The sequence below is a fragment of the Carassius carassius genome, chromosome 2 (assembly GCF_963082965.1).
Source record: "Carassius carassius chromosome 2, fCarCar2.1, whole genome shotgun sequence".
In the NCBI taxonomy this organism is placed as follows: Eukaryota; Metazoa; Chordata; class Actinopteri; order Cypriniformes; family Cyprinidae; genus Carassius; species Carassius carassius.
In genome coordinates, this window is record NC_081756.1 from 8,049,142 (window position 1) to 8,071,035 (window position 21,894).

Below are 21,894 nucleotides of genomic sequence, written 5' to 3' on the forward strand. Positions count from 1 at the left end.
TGCACCCCTCCTTCATAATTTATTAAAATCTCATAAAATAAACAAGGACTGGGCAGTGGGTCAATATACTGCCATGCAAACCGGAGAGAGACCAGAGCAATTTCAAGCCTTTGTGGTGCAACTAAACATTTAAAATGGTATCGAATAAAAGGGTTATAAAAATAAAAAAAACTAAATGTCAAAATGTAAGCTTGGCATTTGATACATTTATTATACGCTTTCATGTCAACAAAACCTGATCCTCCAAACATCAATAGTTTGTGACTATACCAAAAGCACAAAACAACTGTCATTGTCAAATTATTGCTTGTAAAGGTAATTCTTTTAAAATGAACCCTGAATTACCAAAAACAAAACATAGGCAGCTCATCTACTGGATGGGAAAAAAACCCACATACAAAAAAAAAACTAGAACAAAGAACATGAACAAAATAAAGGTTATATATACATATACACACACACACACACTAAAAATATTTATCAAATCAAAGGTCATCATGGACCCTGGTTTAGGCACCTCTAAACTAAAGTATCAAAGACCAAATCAATCAAAATATATCAATATCTGATTGTTTTGTCAGTCCAATTTCACATTAGAGCACACAAACAAAAACAAGAGTTGAATGTGCATTAAAGAGGTGAGGAATGAGGAATGGAAATGAAGTCTCATCAGAGCATCTCACACACACACACACACACACACACACACACTTCTATGACGCTAGGAACACTGGGAATCATACATTAGATTTAATTGCTCCTGCCTCGATCTGGACACTGACTCATATCTATGGGAGTCCTGGATGAGACTCTGTTAGATGAAGAGCCAGAGCACCTCTTTAGCACTGAGGTGAAGCCCACAGCAGATGATAAAGCCAATCCATCTCACCATGCATGTTTGTGAACCAGCAGTTAGTGAAGCATTGTGTAGTAAAGACTAGCATAATTATTTTGAGGCTGCTGAAGTGGTAACTGTTAAAAGTATGTTTTACATGTAATATTTCAGACTTGTCCAGCTCGTGTCTTCATTGTGTCTGCGCTGTGCGCCGAGAGTTAGACACAGAAGCTGTTTGTGTGGGAGAGTCTCAGACTGTGAGGAGGAGACGGTGTTCTTCTGAAGAGAGGGACAGACGGGTTTAAGGAGAGTAAACTTCAGAATAACAACGTTATATTTATTTTTACTAAGACTAAAATAATGTTTGTTTTTGTAGATGTTGAAATCCAGAGACAAGATAACTTCATTCTTTTGAGACTGATGTGAGTTATTTATTTTTTTGAAAATTCATGTTTCTGTTGTGTCCTCCCTGTTTAATTCACATTTTGATGCAACAACAGTGTGATCACATGTTCATATTTTATTGAAACCATTGATGTCCCTCTTTGCAGAACTCAAACTAACTGGAGTTAAGGACACAGAAGTCTGCTTGTGTGAGGAGGTGGTTTTCTCAGCTTCTTCAGAAGACAGGGAAAGATAGTTTAAGGCAAGTAAAATTCATAATTTCATGTTATCAGTTGTTGTTGTTTTTTACTAATAGTAAAATAATGTTTGTTTTTTGTTTTTGTAGATGTTAAAAGCCAGAGACATGGGAGAGCATCATTCTTTTTAGATTTTATGTAAGTTATTTTTAGAAAATAAATGTTTCTGTTGTCTCCTGCCGGTTTACTTCACATTTTGATGCAACAACAGTGTGATTACGTGCTCATTTCATTAAAACCATTGATGTCTGTGTTTTTCATTGCATTCACCAACTTTGGAGTTGTCTTGTCTGATTTGGAGAGTCATCATTCTTGGTCTTCCCTCTTAAAGGTAAATTTCACACACAAAATCATTTACTTGCCCTCATGCCATTCCAAACCTATAAGACTTGAATATATTGAAATGAATATATTTTATAAATTAAGAGAATATTAAATGTATTCATTTGTTTTCCAAAAATTAGGAGAGTTTGTGTGGGTCTGGAACAACATGAGGGAGAGTAAATTATGACCATTTTCATTATTTGGTGAACTAACCGTTTGAAGAGCAGCCACCTAGGTACATGAACATTTTGTGAGGTATGTGAAGTGAATGTCATGTCTGTTTTAATGTTTCAGTAAAGAAGCTTTCTGAAAGCAGTATATTTATTCAAACAATATTATGTGCCCTCACACTAGTGCTGCCATTAGGGCATTCTGGAGCGCTGTGGTGGACCGAGACATTAAACAACCTCACAAAGTGTTGAAACTTTAACACAGATTATTTACCTATCCTTACAGATGTGAATACACCTCTACCTGAAAATGGATAGTTTAATTAAATGTTTTATTTTTTCAAATGTGTCTCTCTTTCTAGGCCACTGATGAAGAACAGGCGGTGACTGGATGAATGCTGGTCAAAGAAGAGAACGTCCTTTCCCCTAAACTGATGCAGCAGTGGTTTTAAAGGAGGACGCTGCCCTGGATGATGTAGAAGATGTCACATGTGCTGATGGGGCTTCTTCATGACTACATCAATTATGCTAAAGAGATCATGAAAATTGACTGTGATGCTTGATCTGTATTCATGGACTATGAAACAAACTGTAAGTGTATAATTTGTAAAAACAATGTTAAATGCTTTTTCTGTGTTTAGTAGAAGAGTTTACACTCTGTCATTCATACACATGCTCACATTCTTACACACACACACACACACACACACACACACACACACACACACACACACACACACACACACACACACACACACGTCTGTTAAATGATATAATATCAGAGTTAATGTTGTGGTTTATTTGTGTACTGTCATGCCAGAATAGTTGGTAAAGAACCTAACTAATTGTACATTTATTGTATAATAGTGTTTTCGTATATTTTTATACAATATATACAATTGAACAAAGTCCAATTTGATCTTAAGTTATATTCAACGAATGTTCAATGCTTTATGAACTGTAGCTGTTAATGCCATCCTTTTCAGCATTTCTTCTTACATGTTACTTTTTGACTTTACTTTTGTTTTTAATAAATATTTTCCTTTTGATAATTATTATTTGTGTGTAAAAGTGATATTTAAAATGAACATTATTTGTAGGTTTAATGCCTAGCTCAATTTGGGTTCATTTTAACGTAGCATGCATTGTTTCCCACATCCTTACACTCAATTGGTGGCGGCACTCTGAGAGTTAATTTTCTGCCAGCAGGAGGCGCTAAGCGGGAGAGGTAGGTTTCTCCGGTAACGGCTGCAAAGTGGCACTGAGCTCATAAACGCTGCCTTATCAAGCATTACATGCAAAATGAATTTGAACATTTTCTAAATATAGTAGTTTTCCTTCTGAAATACAGTGATAAAAAACCTTGCAATGTAGTCATTTTAAACCATTAAAAAAAGCAACCCAGCAGGCTGGGTTAAACATGATAACCCAACTGGTTGGGTTAAAATAACCCAGCGTTGGGTTCGTCCCTTTTTGACCCAGCGCTGGGTTGCCAAAATAACCCAAATTGGGTTGTTTTCAACTACAAAACAAGTCATCATCAGGAGGAACTCTAAAGACTACAGGACACCAGCTGCCCATGTCAAAAGTTCACCGGATTTCTGAAGGAAGCCACAGGCGTGTGTATCATTTGTGTTTGTTTGGGGGGAAATCAGGAATTGTTGAACCAAGTCTTCATTTTGAACTTCAGTATTTTGAGCAAAAGCCTTCAGGGTATTTTTAGTCCTACTTTGATGCATGTTTGGTGCTGAAACATTTGTGACTGTAAACACAGACAAAACAGAGACGATGAAAAATATCTGCCAAAATGATCTAATTCATCCTATGTTGCCAGGGCAACAAACCTCTAGAAGTCAAAACTAATTCCAGAAGAATTCGCTTCTCTTTGTAAAACACATCACTGGCTGTTTATGGGGCCACATGTAAATTCTGTTGCCTTACTGTTTGCTGTCTACATATTCAGCTGGACTTACAAAGCAGCATCCTGAGTGAAAGGAAACCTCATAAGGCAGGGGTGTCAAACTCAATTCCTGGAGGGCCGGAGCTTTGCAGAGCTTAGATTCAATCCTAATTAAACATACCTGACCCAACTAATCAAGTCCTTCAGGCTAACTGGAAAACTACACGGCTTGTGGGTTGGAGCCGGGTTGAATCTAAACTCTGCAGGTCTCAGGCCCTCCAGGAACTGAGTTTGACACCCATGTCATAAATAGTGTTAATTTCGTCAGACGAGACGAGACGAAATATGTTCCTCTTCAGGAACTCGAGCTGCGTCGAGAACGAATGGGGAACGCGTCCTTCATGATGTCTCTGAATAACGTGTATAATCAGTACAATGGAAGGGCGAGACATCATAGGCGGGTGACGTCAGAGACCAGGAAGCATAAAAGCATGAACGGCGAAGCCGGTAATCAGCCTTGTGTCTTCAGCAAGCGCTCTGTGTGTGTGTCAGTCGCTATCTGTTTGTGAGTCTTATTTAGTGTCGTTTGTCCACTGATAAACTCCATTGTCAAAGCTTCAATCAAGGGAAGTTTTGGGAGCGAGAGCAGGCAGCGTTCAGGCTGTGTGTTTTCCCTGCCAAAAAAAAAAAAGGTAGGGACACACGCAGCTCGTGTGTTGTATGCTTGAGAGTGAAGCGTGCAGTGTCAGCTCTCGAGGGAGTTGACGGCTGCGATGCGAGCCTTTGCTTCACTCTCAGAAGGCTCTCTTTGAGGAAAGAGCTCAGGCGCCTGCTCTCGGGGCTTCAGAAGCCCGCGTTTGCGGTACTTTCTCCCCGATGAGAGGGCGCGACGCACTGCCTGTCTTTCTCTGAGGAGATTGATGTGGAAAGGCATCGATGAGCTCGCCAGTGGCAAAGCCAAGCACCAGTTACACAAGCATATAATGCCTAATATTATAATAAGCACAATTAATGAAGAGTGGAGCTTGCGCAGTCGGCTATCGGGGGGCTGATTGTGCTTTTCTCGCTGTTAAGCGATCCGCTCTCGCCGGGCATGCTCCGAGGAGTGTGTCCGTGCATGCGATCTTGCGGTTGCGGTCGCGCTGTTGCTGAGGCACGGCGGCGACCACGATCGCGGGAATCGCACATGATCTGGCGAACAGGTTGGAGACGGCTCGTCCTATCTCCACCCGTGTTCACTAAATCTAGAGCTCATGTGTACCGCTCTTCCTCTGAGGAGGTTGAGGCGGTCAGGGGCTACTGGGCGCGCTAGAGTCAGAGTGGCGCTCCCAGGCCGAAGGCTTCTAGTGGAAAGCAGTTCTACGGACTGTTGTTTTCGCTGGATAGCCTTCATCATAACGTCCTGACGCCTAAGGCCTAGGACGTTTTGAGGGCCAGCTCCCTCTGGGGAAGAGTGGTGTACACCGCATTACACGGTGCCCGTCTCTCCTCAGTGCCCTCAGGAGATTGTTCTGCCAACCCTGCCGGTGTTCCAGGGCGCAGCGATCTCCGGTGAGCACTTCTCTCAGTTACCGCCCAGAAACGTAGCGGTGCTGAGAGGCTCGCTACCTCTACGGAGGTAGGCCACCCAGCCCGCAGTCTGTGGATTGGTCGCCATCTGACATGGCACATCAACTGCCTGGAGATGCTGGCCATGCTTCATGCACTTCGTTATTTTCTCCCAGACCTAAGAGGTCACCATGTGTTGGTGCGCACCGACAACACAGCGGTGGTCTCTTACATCAACTGCCAAGGAGGGCTGCACTCACGCCGTTTATACAACTAGCGTACCAGATCCTTGTGTGGGCAGAAAAGAAAATTAGAAACATTGTAATAATTAATTAAGGATTTGAAACAGAGCCTAAATAGGATTGCTTTGGTAAAGTTACATCTGTGACATTTACAAGACTACTGACACATGTAGCTTCTTGCCTGTTTTGTTTTTAATAACCAAAAGTTTATCTTGATAGCTCAGGGCTATTAAAAAGAAGATTGCTAGTTCAAAGCACCCCAGGATGCTCCATGCAGACTGACCCTTTGAAAACTATCTAGCTCCCTTAATGAACACCTATGGATCTTTGCTCATCTTCCAAGTGTCATAGTATTTACAAAGTACCCCGCAGCTGCAATGCAAATATCGCAAGAAGAACTGTACATTGCACATCTAGATTATTCCGATTAAATGCCCAGGTCACACCAATTACAACCAATATAAAAGGTAACTATAACAATAACTACCATCCACACAATGCACATTAACATTCTCTTAATTAATTAATATTAATTATAATTAATATTAATTATTATATTCTGATTGGCTGTCAAAGTTTTGAACAATCATCAACTGGATAAAACAAAACGGCTTTATAGCCCTTTTTATAGCAGTATACATGCAGTTATCGTTCTTGGTGCGAACAGGCCTTAAGGGATGTTTTGTTGGTTCTGAAACAACAAAAAGATACATTCTAATCCAATACAAACAGGCAAACCAAACCCAGTCCTTAACCTGACTTTACATTCTGATTGGTTGTCAGAAATAATGTTCCAGGACCAACAAAGACATTGACCCAGCAACATGTGGAAAAAATCTGTGCTGAGGACTAAAACATTCTGAACATCCAAACAAATTTCCTGTTTCTTGGTCCTTTCTCTGCCATTATTTGAGATTTCCAATGCTAGTATATTATTGTAGCATGGTCAATTCCAGATGTACCCATCCTTAAACAGCACAAAACTGTAGCTGCTCCATTTACAACAATGGTTTTTCCCTATCCAAGTGTCCAATTCTTAGACAGAATAATCCACTATGTGGAAAATACATTATTTTGAGCACAACTGAACCAGAATTTCATGGCATTGCTATAACTGTGCTTCGGCCAAACCATGTACTGTAAGGCAATATACCAAGTAAGAATATTACCCGACAAACAGAGCTTTGTCTTCAAGAAGTGCGATCACAGGTAAAAGTCACTCTGTTACTATAAACCAAAAGCAGAACGCCAAAAAACATATCCATCCAGAACCAGTGAGAGGAGCACTGTAGAAAACAAATGACCAACCCAGAACGTTTCCTGAGGGAACTTCATCCAGCTCCTCCAGCTCGCGGCCCATCAGCAGATAGAGTCTGTCCACGGTACAGCAGGACATGTGAGGGATGCTGGGTAAAACATCAGCTACTGAACAACCTTCAGGCAGCTAAAGGTGAAAATGATCAACAAAAAATCCCACAACAGCATTAGGACTCATATTACCAGAAAGCATATATATATATATATATATATATATATATATATATATATATATATATATATATATATATATATATATATATATATTAGTGCTGTCAATCGATTAAAAACTTTAACTAGATTAATCACACATATTTTCTGTGATTAATCGCAATTAATCGCAATAAAAAAAGAAATGTTTTTGTACGTTTTTAATATATTTTTTAATGTAATAATTTCACAGTTAAATTTAAATACTTGTTTAAATGACATCTTTTTATGAATGAAGGCCAGTATTACTGATATTAATACAGCTACTGTTTTTTTTTTTTTTTTTTACATTTATTATTAGGCTTCAAAAATTTAACAGTTTTTAATTTAAGTAAACTTAAAACAATGCTAACATAAACCCATAATAAATGTCATGTTTACTCCTGCCCTTCCTGTCTTAACAGTTAGGAAATATACGGAAATTTAATAAAGTTATCAAAGTTATATGCAGTCTGCACTGCATAAACTATAAATTAAATAGTTAATCCTTATTAAAGCTACAAAAGTTATTTAGCAAGAGCAGCGAGTCATTTTCTCTGTCCCTTTGTTCTTTAACTTTACTGACAGGAAGCTTTATTGGCTGCTGTCCCTTTAAGAGCAGACAGACACGCGGATCTCACCGTTTATATACTGTCTATGGATCTCGCCTCAATCTCTCACAACTCTTTTTGTTCATTTTAGACTTTATATAAATCATTTAAGATTGCTCTTATGAGGATAATCGACAAAACTGGCACTTTGGGATGTTTATTGTTAGTTCAAGCGCTTAAGAGAACTGGATTCTGGCGCCCTGTCTATGCATTATGTGTGTGTGTGTGTGTACGTGTGTATGTGTCACATAAGGGCATTCACAGACAGCGCATTCTCTTTTGTCTTGCCGCGCTTGAAATGTTTAAAAGCATTTAAATGAATAAGAGCGTGATCATATAATGTAAAGCTAGCCAACGGATGGCAGAAAATACGGATGCTGCGTTAATTGCGTTAAATATTTTGACACGTTAAACCAGACAAAAATTAATCGCATGCGTTAACGCGTTAACGTTGACAGCACTAATATATATATATATATATATATATATATATATATAATTACAGTTATATATATATATATAATTACAGTTATATATATTATATTTATATTTTTATAATTACTCAAAATAAAAAAAATTAGTTTTTAATAAAAAAGTAATACAAATACTAATTTTAATAATAATATTAATTATTATTATTGTTGTTATTATCTTATTTTATTATTCAGAAATGTATTATAATATATTTTGTATATTGCATGTAGTATATACTTGTTTATATACAAAAATCAACTTAATGATCTTCTTACAACACACAATTTAATAATGATAATAAAAGAAGATTGCAAATATTGTTAACTATAAATAAGATTATATAATATTTTTAATTATTATTAATAATATTATTATCCGGTATAAATAAGATTATTAATGTTATTATAATTCAGAGATGTATTAAAAATTTTTAAATACGATTTTTTTTTTCCGATATACTACTTTTACTATTACTAATAATGTAGTAATTGTAAAAATTGTAAATGAGATGTAACATTATTATTAAGAGATTAAATGTGCATGTATGAATATATATATATATATATATATATATTTATACACACACACACACACACATACAGTATAACATTATTATTGAAGACTTTAAAAGACTCAAAATAGCAACTTTTTCTTCTCAGAAATTAAATAGCCTTTTTGCTCTTTAATATGTTGAAAATAAATGTCCAGAAACAAGAGATGCAATCTCAATATTTGTCCCAATCATTGCCGTTCAGCCCCGAATCCCCTTTGTTTGAGGGGACGCTTTCTCTCTTAATTGAGAAATGCTCTTAATGGCCAATGTTGGTGGAGTTTTATGCAAATTCGACTCTGACTATTCAATAAATGTCTCAATTGTACGAGTCTTTTAATAGTTTCTGGGTAATAATGTAATAATGAGCTCCAGGCGGCTTCAAACATGAGGGAATTAATTGGACATTAACCCGAACGAGGCAGTTCATTTGCTTGAGTTCAAGTTCAGCAGGGTTAAGGATTATTAACTGAATGATGATAATGTTATGAATTGCATTCATTCTTGGATAAGGAAACCGTCAGTGGTTATGAGGCCAGACAAACGGCTGCTCACCGCTCTGAGCGCCAGCGACGGGTTGTATTTGGGTCCGAGCACGAACACCTTTTGGCCTTTTCTGATGACGCCGCTGTAGACTCGTGCAAAGGCCACAAAATGCTCTTTGTTTTCCTCCTCGACTGCAACTTTGACCGAAAGAGCCTCTGTCTGCGCGCACAGAGCATCTGCAGGACAAAATGAAGTATAAATATACTAAGAATATCAAATAAAGAAGGTGTCTTAGGAGATATAGCCTTTGACACACGAGCTCAAAGACTCATTCACTGTCACACATACAGCACTGAATGGGTTAAATTCTTGCCTGTCACAGCACCGCTGGCCGGGCCTGCTTGGGTTGGAGTCCCTCCAGCATCAGCTGAGCGGGGGCTCTCTGCGCTCTGATTGGCAGCTTGTCTCTCTGCGTGCCGCTGCCTGGCCAGTTCCCTTCTCTGGGAGATCTCCTCCTGAGTCAACGGCCTGAAGGTACGAAAACATCACAAACCATAATGCATGGTTATGAACCGCACTCGGCAAGATCGCAACTGGACAGTGGAAGATTCTGTGCACTTTGTTAAAAACTAAAATTCATTGGTCAACCTCTCATATAATTGTGTGTTATGCTCAGCTAAAGTGCTAAATAGGTGGCTGAAAACAATCATTAATTAGTTACAACAATCAATAATTAATTAGCCAAACATTTATTAAACATGCAAAAGCATAGGTTTTGCAAATAGCAATTTTAATCTAAAGGAACTAAGATGCAAATAATAATTTCTGCAATAAAAGTGTAATTTTGCAGAAAAAAAATGCAAGTATGTATTTGTATGTGTATATATTCTGTAAAATCACCACTTTTACTGCAACATTTCTTTGTATTTTAGTTTCGTTTAAATGTATTTTTCTTAAAATTCTGCAACAAGTGTAAAGTGAAAAAAAAATATGTTTACGAATATACATACACTTACATATATATATATATATATATATACACTAAATGTGTATATATAATCATACACATCGATTCAGTAAAAATTACTGATTTTCAAAACTATGCTTTTGCATGTTTATGAATTAACTATATGGCTAATTGATAATAATAAAAAAAGGTATTAAAAAATCAATTTATAAATTAAAAGAATATTTTTATAATTACTATTATTCTCAGAATTTTGGAACTTTAATTTCCTTTAAATTTTATATTCAAATTGCGATTCAACTTCCTGTTGGATATGTCCAATTCAGTTCAAACTCCAACTCACAAATTGCTAATTTATAAAATTTGTTCAACCCTGACAATAGAAATAGATAAATAGATAAAGCATATGCCAAACATAATGATTTTGAACATGGATGTTGTCTATGTTTTAGCCTCTATTTAGTTTCAAATAATATGGTCAATTAAATGAAATCATTCCTTAACATGCACAAAGTACTACAGAGAGTAATTAGAACATAAAACCCCCAAAAATCCCAAGACGAACAGTTCTTGCACTGGCCATTATCACAGACATCCAATTTCTGCAGCAAAGATAAGTGAATTGATTCAAGAATTTCTATTTCACAAAGAAGCAGACATGCCATCACAAGAACAGAAGGGAGCTACAGCCAAGCGTTAACAGAACACCAAACTCGTACAATCGTTTGAGACATAAAACTCAAATTGCTCAAAGTCAAACCAGTCGGAAGAAAAACTGGCTCAGTTCTTAACACACCAAAGAGTTACCCTAACTTGAAACTAGCCTACATAAAACATTAATAATGTGCTTTTATGTTCCAAAACAGTAGATCCAATAGAAGATTTAAACCATGTTTACTTCCAAACCGCTGCCGGATTTGTTAAGGACTCATCTTAAGCAGAATAATGACTCCATCTGAGGAGATGACAGAAACAAATCATCAAGAGGAACATAACAGTCAACAACTTTTGCTTTACGTCTAAATATCGATCCTATGTAGTTAACACAGCATACTTGCTGTAATTGGTTGGAAGACATTGCCAACCATTGCACTGATCATGAAGTCCACCGAGTTTACTTTTTATGACACTGCAAAACACCTGCCAAACAAGCTGTAATTGATAACAAAAGTTTCAGCTCATTGACCGAAGCGAGTTATGATTTTTATGAATTCAGACAAAAAAAAAAAATTGTTTACTTGTAGGGTGTCAAGTTTTTGGAAAGTTACATGATTGCTAGTGTGTGTGTGTTTGTTTTGTTTTGTTTTTAAGATGCTTGTAGTAGGGCTGAATAAAGAGAGTTATAATTCTACATATTATAAAATTATTTTATTTTATAAAATGTTATGTTGTTTTGTTATTTTCAATAAACAAAATAATAATGTAATTTAATGTAATGTAGTTTAATTTAATTTAATATAAAATAAAATAAAATAAAAACAGTTGCAGTGGTCATTCAGTAGGGATGAGCTACTGTGGGATTAAACTTTAACATATATTTTACCATTAATTTAAAAGTAATTATAACAATAGCAATAATAAAAATAATAATAATAATACGATTATTTTTGATGACTGATACAACTTGGGTAATGGTAAAAAAGCTGACCTCTAATGTGTCTCTAATGCTAAAGAAAAAGTAGATATAAAAAAAAAAAGAGATAAATATTAAATTTATATTTAAATAAAAAAGGACTTCTAACACTAGCTTGCTCTATTCTTTTTCTATTCTATCTGTTTTCTTTTTATTTAGTATATTATATAAAAGCCCTTGCTACGTGTACTGTGTTAAGCTAACTGAGACTTGTTATAGCACTTATATTTCATTGCTCTTTTTGTTGTTTTTGATTGCTTCCACTGTCCTCAGTTCTAAGTCACTTTGGATAAAAGCGTCTGCTAAAAGACTAAATAAAAATGTAATGTAACTAATATTTCAAATATACTTATTCATGGAAAGTGCAGACTGTAACTTCACAGTCATAAAGAAAGCTCGTTATGATGATTTGAGAGAACACTGCCATGTTGAAATATTATAATAGGACACAGTCAAGAGGAAAACCTCAAGTTCTCTACTTTAAAAGCTATGATTTTGTTATTTTTAAATTGTAGTGCAATAGCAACTACGTACAAGTGCGAAATCAACCATAAATAAGTTTTAGGTCTTAATCACACTCAATAGATTTTTCCCCACTTTCCTCCTTTTCTCAACTTCCGCTGTATTAGTGTTTCAATCACGTAGCGTGTCTCAAGTGTTTCATTTCAGTCTTTCTGCAAATCGTCATGTTTTCCTTTTCAAAAGTCTGAATGTGTCGCTTATTGGCAATAATGGAAACAGCATGAAGCTCGTTTACAAGCTCGGCCACTGTCGTCATGAAGTAATGGCTACAGAACCTAACAGCGAAGTCTTTAAAAACCATAAACTGGATTGACTTTTTTTTTATACATTCTCAAAGGGAGGAAAAAAAAATGACAGAGGAAGGGAAATATAAATGGTTTCTAAATCTGTACACATAAAACAAACTACACACAAAACACAATCACCCCGCAAGACATTAAACTACAGATGTTTTCCACTTATGGTGGATGGAAATCTGCCAATACTATATCTACATTTTACAGTTTAATTACATTTCAGATACAATATGCTACATAAAAATAATTAGACATATAAGCAACTGTTGGGCTCGAAAGAACCAAATCACACAAATCTGACCAAATTTCCATTTTTGTATCTAATAATAAAAAAAAAAAATATATATATATATTTTATATGTATAATGCACAGATATATTTACGCGTGCAATTCGCATCATGACCAATGTATCTGAAGCTTAAATTATAATACCAAAAGCTAATTTGCTCATATGCTTATGTATTATTTTTTTCATATGTGTGATTCTGTGCATATGAGCAGTGAACAGCCCAACTAATGTTCTGCCTGCCGACTGCCTTGTGCCATTAATAAAAACCCCAGAACCAGAAGCCAACCAGGCGAGCCAACACATTAGTGTTCTATGCAGGCCATGTTAAAGAGGGGCTGACAACCCTCCCACACGCCAAATCAAATACCACACACACACACAATGACCCACATTGATCATTACCATGGCAACCCCAAAAGTGGAGGAATGCATTTGTGCAGATTTCCTGATGCAGTTCATTCAATTGGAAAAAAGGAATGCAAAATAACAGACTTGACTTGAGTAAGTGTCAGCCGTGTGCACCATTCAATTCCTCACAATGAACTGAGGTGACAGGCAGGATGTCAAATCTGAACCAGGAATGCTGAATGGAACGAAATGTATAACTACTCGTATTTTTTGCAAGTATTTTTGTTTCAATAGAGCAAGATATAGTTTTTTGAATCACCAACATATACTAACAACCAAAGGTGTAATGTTTATCAATGTTGGAAACCGTTGCGCTGCTTATTATTATTATTTTTTAAATGTGACACATTTTCTTTAGGATCGTTTGATGAATAGAAAGTTAAAAAAGAACAGGATTTCATGGAAATATATAATTTCTTGCAACAATATAAATGACTTTTGATCAACTTGAAAAAAAAAAAATCATAAAAAAAAAATAATAATAATAATTAAAACCCCAAACTTGTCAAACAGTTATCTATATAGGTAAATAAATGAATCATTTATTTTTAATTTATTAATTTATTTATTAGGGAAATTCAATACATTTAATCAATCCGGTTTATCAATCTGATGGTAATTAGCTGGCTGAGTCTGGTACAATGCTTTAAAATGGAAACATTTTTGTTAAGATTTGTACACTGTCCCTTTTCAAATAAACAAACTAAACTATTTCAATTCAAATTGATAGGAAATGCATAAAAAATGCATTAGGTATTTTAAACTTTCTGGAAATCTGGGTATGTAGGATTTTTATTCAGGCTAAAAGTCAGTCAAACAGGTATCCACAAGGGGTTTTCAATAAATGCTTCATTACAAACAAAGACATAAAAACAATTTCTCTGATGAAAAGCGAGCAAACAAACAGTTTACTCTTGGCGTGTTTCCTATGAGCTCAAAAACTCAGTCAACAGAAGCTTCCATCAAATCAAGACGAAGAATCAAATGAACTACAAGTGGCGTATCTGCTCTTGCCAAAGTCTCCCTTCAGCACAGGATATCTGGGTTTGCTTAAATAGCACTGTTTTGATATGTAAAGGCTGAAATGTGGGTCAGGACATAACGCTAGCAGCTGCTGCCGTCGTTACTTTACAGGCTGAAATCTGAGATGCATTGTGGTCTAGACGAACACTTTATGTCCATTTTCTCAGCCTCTCTGTGTTTGCAATGCCCCTTTCTCTTAGTTTTACCAGTTCACTCCAAAGGGTCAAAGGTCATCTGATGTGAGAGCGTCTACATGCACTTGATGCTATCGGGTTAATGTGCTTATGGATGATCACTTTTAGATATGATGTTTTGATAGAAAATATGGAAGAAAAGCTAATTTACAAGCTAAAAGCTGTACTCACAAAAGATGATGTCATCCTTCAGCCGTCGCCTTCACTCAAATATGTGCTTTCTTTAACTATGGGCAACCATTAACCTTTTTAAACTCACTCATTTATTTTAGCTGTCTACAAAAACTGTCCAGCAGTTCAGTCATGTTTTCTTTTTTCACCCTAAACTGCCATCAACAGATTTCCACCACATCTCAAATCACCATTAATTCTACAATGGAAATCACAATTTAAGCATTTTTGAATAAAACAGCATGATTTGAATAAAAAGACCGTTTGGTTTCATTTCACTAACTTCACAGCTAGCATTTTATGCATAGTAAAAATAAATAAATAAATAATAAGAAGAAGACATTATATGTTGATATGTTCACACATGAGAAACGGTATTCAAAATACTAATTTACTAATTTGTAAAAATCTTTTTACAGTCTTTGTATTTTTATTGCACAGCATTTCCAAATGCAAAAATGTGAAAATATTATTAAACATTTATTATTATTTTAAATGTTAAATATTATTTAACATTTATTTTATTATATATATATATATATACATATATGTATATGTATATATACATATATATACATATATATATATATACATATATATACATATATATACATATATATACATATATATATATATATATATATATATAATATTTACTGCTCTTCGCTAACACAAATGAAAGTCATAATTTATATATATATTATCTCATTATCTCAATGATTTGCTCATTCACAACAATGTCTTAAATGAATTATCATGAATTATCTATTGAACACAAAAGGGACACAAAAGTGGGCGTAGTTAAAGAAACACCCGTGTGTGTGTGTGTGCGCGCGTTTGTTTGTGTGTGTGTGTGTGTGTGTGCGCCTGTTTGTTTGTGTGTGTGTATGTGTGTGTGTGTGTGTGTGTAGGACAGAGACTCCAAAGACATGAGACAAAAAACAAAAAAGATCATCCCAGGTCAGGGAGAAACTTTATGCCTGGATGCCCTGACCCTGACTGCTTTAAGCGCAGAAGAAACTTGAGACCGAGAAAGAGCGAGGGAACGGGGAAAACAGAGAGTGTCTTTCTGGAGAAAGGTTGGGTGAGACGGTGACTGAGTACAACAGAGAGTGAACACAAGCAAACAATGAAGATAAAAAGACCCACAGACACCCTAAAGAGCCACTGGAAGCCGCCCAGCTCCTCTCTGAATCTCTTCCTCACACTTGCCAGGGAGGAAATACAGTGGCATATTAACCACAGCATTCTTGATGAAAGAAACTGTATGATGTTAGACTGAATAAACAGGAGTACATTACCACAGCCCAACTCTTTTTCCGTTCACTAATCGCACTCATCCCTCGATGGCTCTAGCAGAGCTAAAGGAAATGCAGTTGACCTCCATTGAGCTAGACATTGCTCGAAACACACAGAGTAATTTAAGCATCAATTTCACTCAAAATGCTTACATGAACAAACATTTAAAAGTTAAGGTAAACACATTTATGACATCATAATTATGACTTAAAAATGTGAAATTATGACAAAAGTCCCAATGGAAAAAAAAAACAATAAAATCAAATGAAAAAAAATCATAACCATCACGTTAAAAAGGCCTAAATATAAATAGATAAAATTCAGAATTATCACATAAAAAAAAAAATCTAAATGCACCAAAAAATTAAAACGAGATTAATCAAAAAAAGTAAAGTCATCAAAAAAGTCAAAATTATTAGTCGCAATTATGACACATAGTAAAGATTTTAGAATAAAAAAAAGAATAAAAGGTCTATTATTAGTTGAAATTAAGACCAAGCAGATATTGAGATAAGTCATGATGACTTAAATTAGAAATAGTGACATAAAATTGAAAAAAGTTGAAATGGAGATTAGAAAATGTTCAAGCTGTGAACATTAAAGCACTAAAGCATTAAAGACGCAGTTTTACAAATAATTTGCACAGAATATCTAATGTGTATAAATGTATGATTGTGTTCTGAATGTCATGATACAGATTTGATATATTTAAAGTACAAATTTATCCAGCTTCTCTTCCATCTGCAACACCAATGCAATGATGATAATGTGAAACACCCGTCTGTACTTTGAAAGGTCAGTGTCAGATGGGGTCAAAGTTGAATCAGTCTGAACTCTGATCATAGCGTTAACATGCTTGACCTGCACACAACACACAGCCGGCATTAAGCAGTAAACTAAAAGCAGCATTTCTTCTTGACTTCTTATGTTTAACCAGCTCACAGTTTCGCATCTCAATACTCCAGAACAGTGTTTTCGTGTGCGAGTTCTGACAATCACATGCACGTGTCTAATCACTCTTCTTGCTCTACGCAAACATGGGTTTTATTATCAGCAGTTCAGTCTAATGCGACACAGGAGCTCCTGCAGCCTATAAAGTGTCGAAACACCATCCACAGCCCCTTTATCAAAACAACACCGGCCGGGTTTGCCCAAGCCATCTGCTTCTAATGATTAAAAGTGCAACTGTCTCTCCACCCAGTAGAGTTCAGATAATTCACTTCGACATCAGCGTACCATAGCGTTGACTGTCCAGCCTCACGACTACCCACTCGACATGAAAGAGCGAGGGTGAGGTCAAAGGGTGAGAACAAAGGCCCCAAAATTGTTCCAGGCTGGGCAGTAGTATTTTAGTCCTACTGCACACCTCGACTCGTGGCTGTAACCTTCTGGAGAAGGTGAGGAAGAACACAGAAAACACCAGACAGACGAAGCACGTATGTAAGTGTAAGATTATGTGAGTGGGTGGAATGTTTGAAAAGGCACAGATGGAAACAAAGATCCACTTGATTGAATAATCTGCAACGCCATCTAATTTCCTTCTACAGTTCCATCTAAACCAGTGAATGATGGAAAATGTCTGATCCGAGGTCAGTCCTAAAGCTGAGTGACACACTGACTCCAGAACAAAGAGTCTGAGCAGCTCATGTCCTCAGATCCAGGGTCATGTGAGGAGTCTGACGCGGCTGAGAGCGCCATCTAGCGTACGCTCTCGGATCTGCGACGGGCATTGTTCCTCAGAGCTGACACAACCTCACCTTACTTGAGACGAAAGCTGAAAAACATTTATTTCAGTTGAGTCCAGACACAAAGAACATCAACAGGGACCAGATCTAAGCCAGCGACATTACCTTAGGATATAAATTCTTATGGTCCAACAACACAGCAGCATAAACTTCACATTCTCTCACAAACACACACACACCGAGCAAATGCAGTGCCGTATCGATCAACTGCTACATCACTGTATGGCCAAAGTCCATTAAGTTTGTAGAACCCAAGGGCTACAGTAAACTTGCTCAAAAATACAAACACACATCTATTATTCAGGAACTTACAGCTTTCGTTCAAGACAAAAGCATGAAGGAATGCACATAGGATTCCTTTTGGAATCCTAATGGAAATTAAATAAGATCCAACGGGATAATCTGGAATTTCCACTGTATTTTTATACCCATTTAAATTTTGTGCAATTTTTATAAAGGACTCTACTTATAATACCAGTCAAACTTTTGAAAAGAAAACCATTTTTTTAATGTTTTTAAAAGAAGTCTTTCTCCCAAGGCTATGTTTATTTAATAAAAAATTATAAAAATAAATAAATAAATAAAAATAAAATAGAAAAATGTTACAATTTAAAATAACTGTTTTTTTTGTTGTTGTTGTTGGTGGTGTTTTTTTTGGGGGGGGGTTCAAATAATTTTCCTTTTTTTATTTGAAAATTTGAATTAAAATAAAAAAAAATACATATATTAAACACCAAAAATGAATTTCAACACTGATAATAAGAACCGTTATTAATAATTGACCACCAATAATAATTGAGCAGCAAATGAGTATATTAGCATGATTTCTGCAGGACCGTGTGACACTGAAGACTGCTGAAAATTCAGTATTGAATCATAGGAATAAATTAGATTTTAAAATATATTAAATTGGAAAACTTTTATTTTAAACTGCAATAATTGTTCACAATGTTTCGGTTTTTGCTGTATTTTTGATCAAATACATGCAGCCTTGGCGAGCATAAAGAGACTTCCAAAAACAAAACAAAAAATTAATCTTGCAAAACCCCAAACTTCTGAATGCCAATGTACTTTTTGAAAATAAACATTATTTTAGTATGCTTTACTTAATCATCTTAATTATTACAAACTTTTGACCAGTAGTGCTTCTGGTACAGGAAGAACCTCTTTCAAAGGAAATCAATCAGGATCAATTAGCATTTTTTAACACGGAAAGTGTCCTACTACTCTGTAAAACCACCACTTAATAGCTACAGCAACACTGGAGCTGACAAAAATGGCTTTAAGGTGATTAACTTGATATTAATTTCACATTCTGTTCTTCTATCTGAATCTTAGTCAAATCTTAATCAAAGTTAGTACAAATCCTTCCATCACAGAACACTTGATTTATCAACGCGTGTAGTGACTGCACTTTGCCTTTACAGGATGCAGAATGAACACCCACCAATGGCAAATGTGAGCACGTAAAACATTTTAGGACCTGCAACATAGCTGCACATGGTTTGAGTCGGAATGACAGTCTAATCTTCACTGATGTAAATTATGTGAGCGACTCAAATCAAAATCCTATAAACCATCGACGAAAGGAAACATCTGTACTGACTCTTTCCTCAGTGGAAGATATCCATGATGCCTAAAGGCTGTTTTCTCCAGAACACCATGTGGAGACACATATGTGGAATGTTCCTCACATTAAGCCACCAAAACAAAAATATAAAAAACAAAATCACAGCGTGTCTTCGTATTTATGTGACAAGAGACAGAAAGGCTCATTTTGTATGTGATGCTGCATATCAGTGCCAATCAACCTGCAAGAGCATTTGCTACACACACTCAGGATAAACCGCTAAATAATCCTATAGTCATAGGAAAAAATGAGCTTTCTAAGAAATAATCAAGTAAATTTGAAAGAATACAGATCCTGTACCACTACTTTTTAAGCTTACACTCCATACGAAGTTTGCATTGTGACAGAAATTTGAATGTTCCTGAGGCTTACAAAACTATTAATAAACAATGTAAAATGCATGTCTGTGTCTTGTAATATATATTTATTGTTAACAGTGTTTTAAAAGATCTAGTTTTCCATATGTGCTATGCTAGAAATCTATATTTAAAATAATATCAAAAAACAACATCTATAAATAATTATATTTTATCAATTGTGGAATACATTTAAAAAAATATTTTCTTTTCAACAATTGAGTAGTTCAGTGGCATTTTTAGTAGTTTATATATTTATTCATATCAATACAGTTTAGTTCTTTTTTAATCAGTTTTAGTTGTTAATTAAAATTAGAAATTATGCCTTGGCAACTAAATGAAATAAAGCATTTTTAACATTTTATTCTATTTCAGATAACATTTATTTTATTTCAAGTAACATTTTTTTATGGTTTTAATTTTTGTTTTAGCTTCAGTTTTAGTTAACTATAATTTACATTTCATCATTTAGCAGATACTTTTGCCAAAAGCGACTTACAGGCTTACAATTGAGGGCAACAGAAGCAATCAAATCAATAATAATCAAACTAATAATATATAAGTGCTGTAACATTTCCCGGTTAATCTAACAAAGTTTATTTTTCCACATTGATAATAATAATAATAATAATAAATGTTTTATATATAAGTAGATAGATTAGGAATAGTTAACTATAATAACCCTGTATCAGATCATGTCATGTTTCTATCAATCTATAACTAAAATAATAAACTGCATGCAACATAAAAAAAACAGACATTGGCTTAAAATAAAACACACATCTGCAAGTTCAATACCTCTGTTTGTTCTGTGGCAGAGCTTTGGAGTCCACAGCAAACATCTTTGACACAAAGACGATTACCGGCGCCGTCTCACCAGCTGAACAATCTAGAAATGCTACAGAGGACAAGCACACAGAGGATTAAAGAAGAAGTCTTATTTAAGGCCAGATACACCAGTGTAATTGTACAATTCGGACTTGGAACATAATACGGATGGTCTTTTCATATGAATACGAAATCAAACAAATCTCATACCTAAGCGCCATCAGAAATGACTTTAAAACATTATATTATAAACCGTAAGCCAGAATTGAGGAGCGCTTCTCTTAAATAAAATATAATAAGAGGGAACAACTATTAACTGCACACCCGTCTTACTAATGGTTATAACTTTAACACACAACACTAAATAGCCTACACAACATGCTGTCTTTAACATGGCAAACGTCATTTAAGGCCCTATTATTTCCAGGATGCAGAAACAGCACAAGACCATTAACACGCCAAATGTGGAGCTGTTGGATTCAAAAACCGTTCACAGAGCAGTGAGCGGACAGGTGTTGTAGATCTAGAAAGCTTTCAGTGGGCAGAAAGTGCTAGAAAAGATCTAAGGGCGATGTTTTCATGAGAAAAGAGCACATGCGTGCATTACAGTGCGAGTATGAGTTCTCAAAACGGTGTATTCACAGATGGAGTCTGGCGGCAGGAAACACTGTGTGAATCACATCCTCTGCTTACAGGTTCTCAGCTGCAGCCGAAAACATGCACTCACCCTTTTTTAGCTCCTGTGTTTGCTCGGGCAGAGAGTCGAACCTGCGCGCTCCCACGCTCATCAGCTTTTCCACTCTCTCCGCCGAGATCTCAGCTGGGCAGGGCAGCTTTTCACACACCATTGCTGAGTAACAGTTGAAGAAAACACACTCGACTGGCCCTTTCCAAAAATAGGGTAAAAAATAGGTCCTGAAATTTTATTTCTTTATTTATTTTTAACTTGTTGCTTTTCAACCTCAGTATGTAAATTGAGATAGTTTATGCTTTTATATCAAATTTAATCCAACCCAAATTATGAGATCTGTGCATAAAAAAATCAAATTTTTATGTGCTTTTTTTATTATTATTTTTGGTATTTATTCATTTGTATTTATTTTTTTAAATAAAGCCAATCAGTAAAATTTTCTAATGTTTTTGAAAGAATTATTTTATGCTCACCAAGGCTGAACTTAATTAAATCAAAAGGATTATTTAATCAATAATTACATTTTAAAGTGATGACGAAGCTGAATTTGCTAT

At 35.5% G+C, this 21,894-nt stretch overlaps 1 protein-coding gene and 1 long non-coding RNA gene across 2 annotated transcripts in view; one reads left to right on the forward strand and one right to left on the reverse strand.

Moving 5' to 3' along the window:
- The window catches only part of LOC132101451 (elongation factor-like GTPase 1), an 85,141-nt gene that overhangs the window by 47,310 nt on the left and 15,937 nt on the right, over positions 1-21,894 (reverse strand). Inside the window, exons 11-15 of the mRNA XM_059506429.1 lie at positions 21,377-21,499; positions 20,620-20,719; positions 9,641-9,815; positions 9,357-9,506; positions 6,969-7,104 (exon numbers count right to left, since the gene is read on the reverse strand). Coding sequence (XP_059362412.1) covers positions 6,969-7,104; positions 9,357-9,506; positions 9,641-9,815; positions 20,620-20,719; positions 21,377-21,499 — 684 coding nt within the window. The remainder of the gene's footprint in view (positions 1-6,968; positions 7,105-9,356; positions 9,507-9,640; positions 9,816-20,619; positions 20,720-21,376; positions 21,500-21,894) is intronic.
- Positions 1,745-2,586, forward strand: LOC132096458 (uncharacterized). The gene is made up of 2 exons (XR_009422586.1): positions 1,745-1,807; positions 2,333-2,586. It is a non-coding gene; the product is annotated as an uncharacterized LOC132096458 (long non-coding RNA).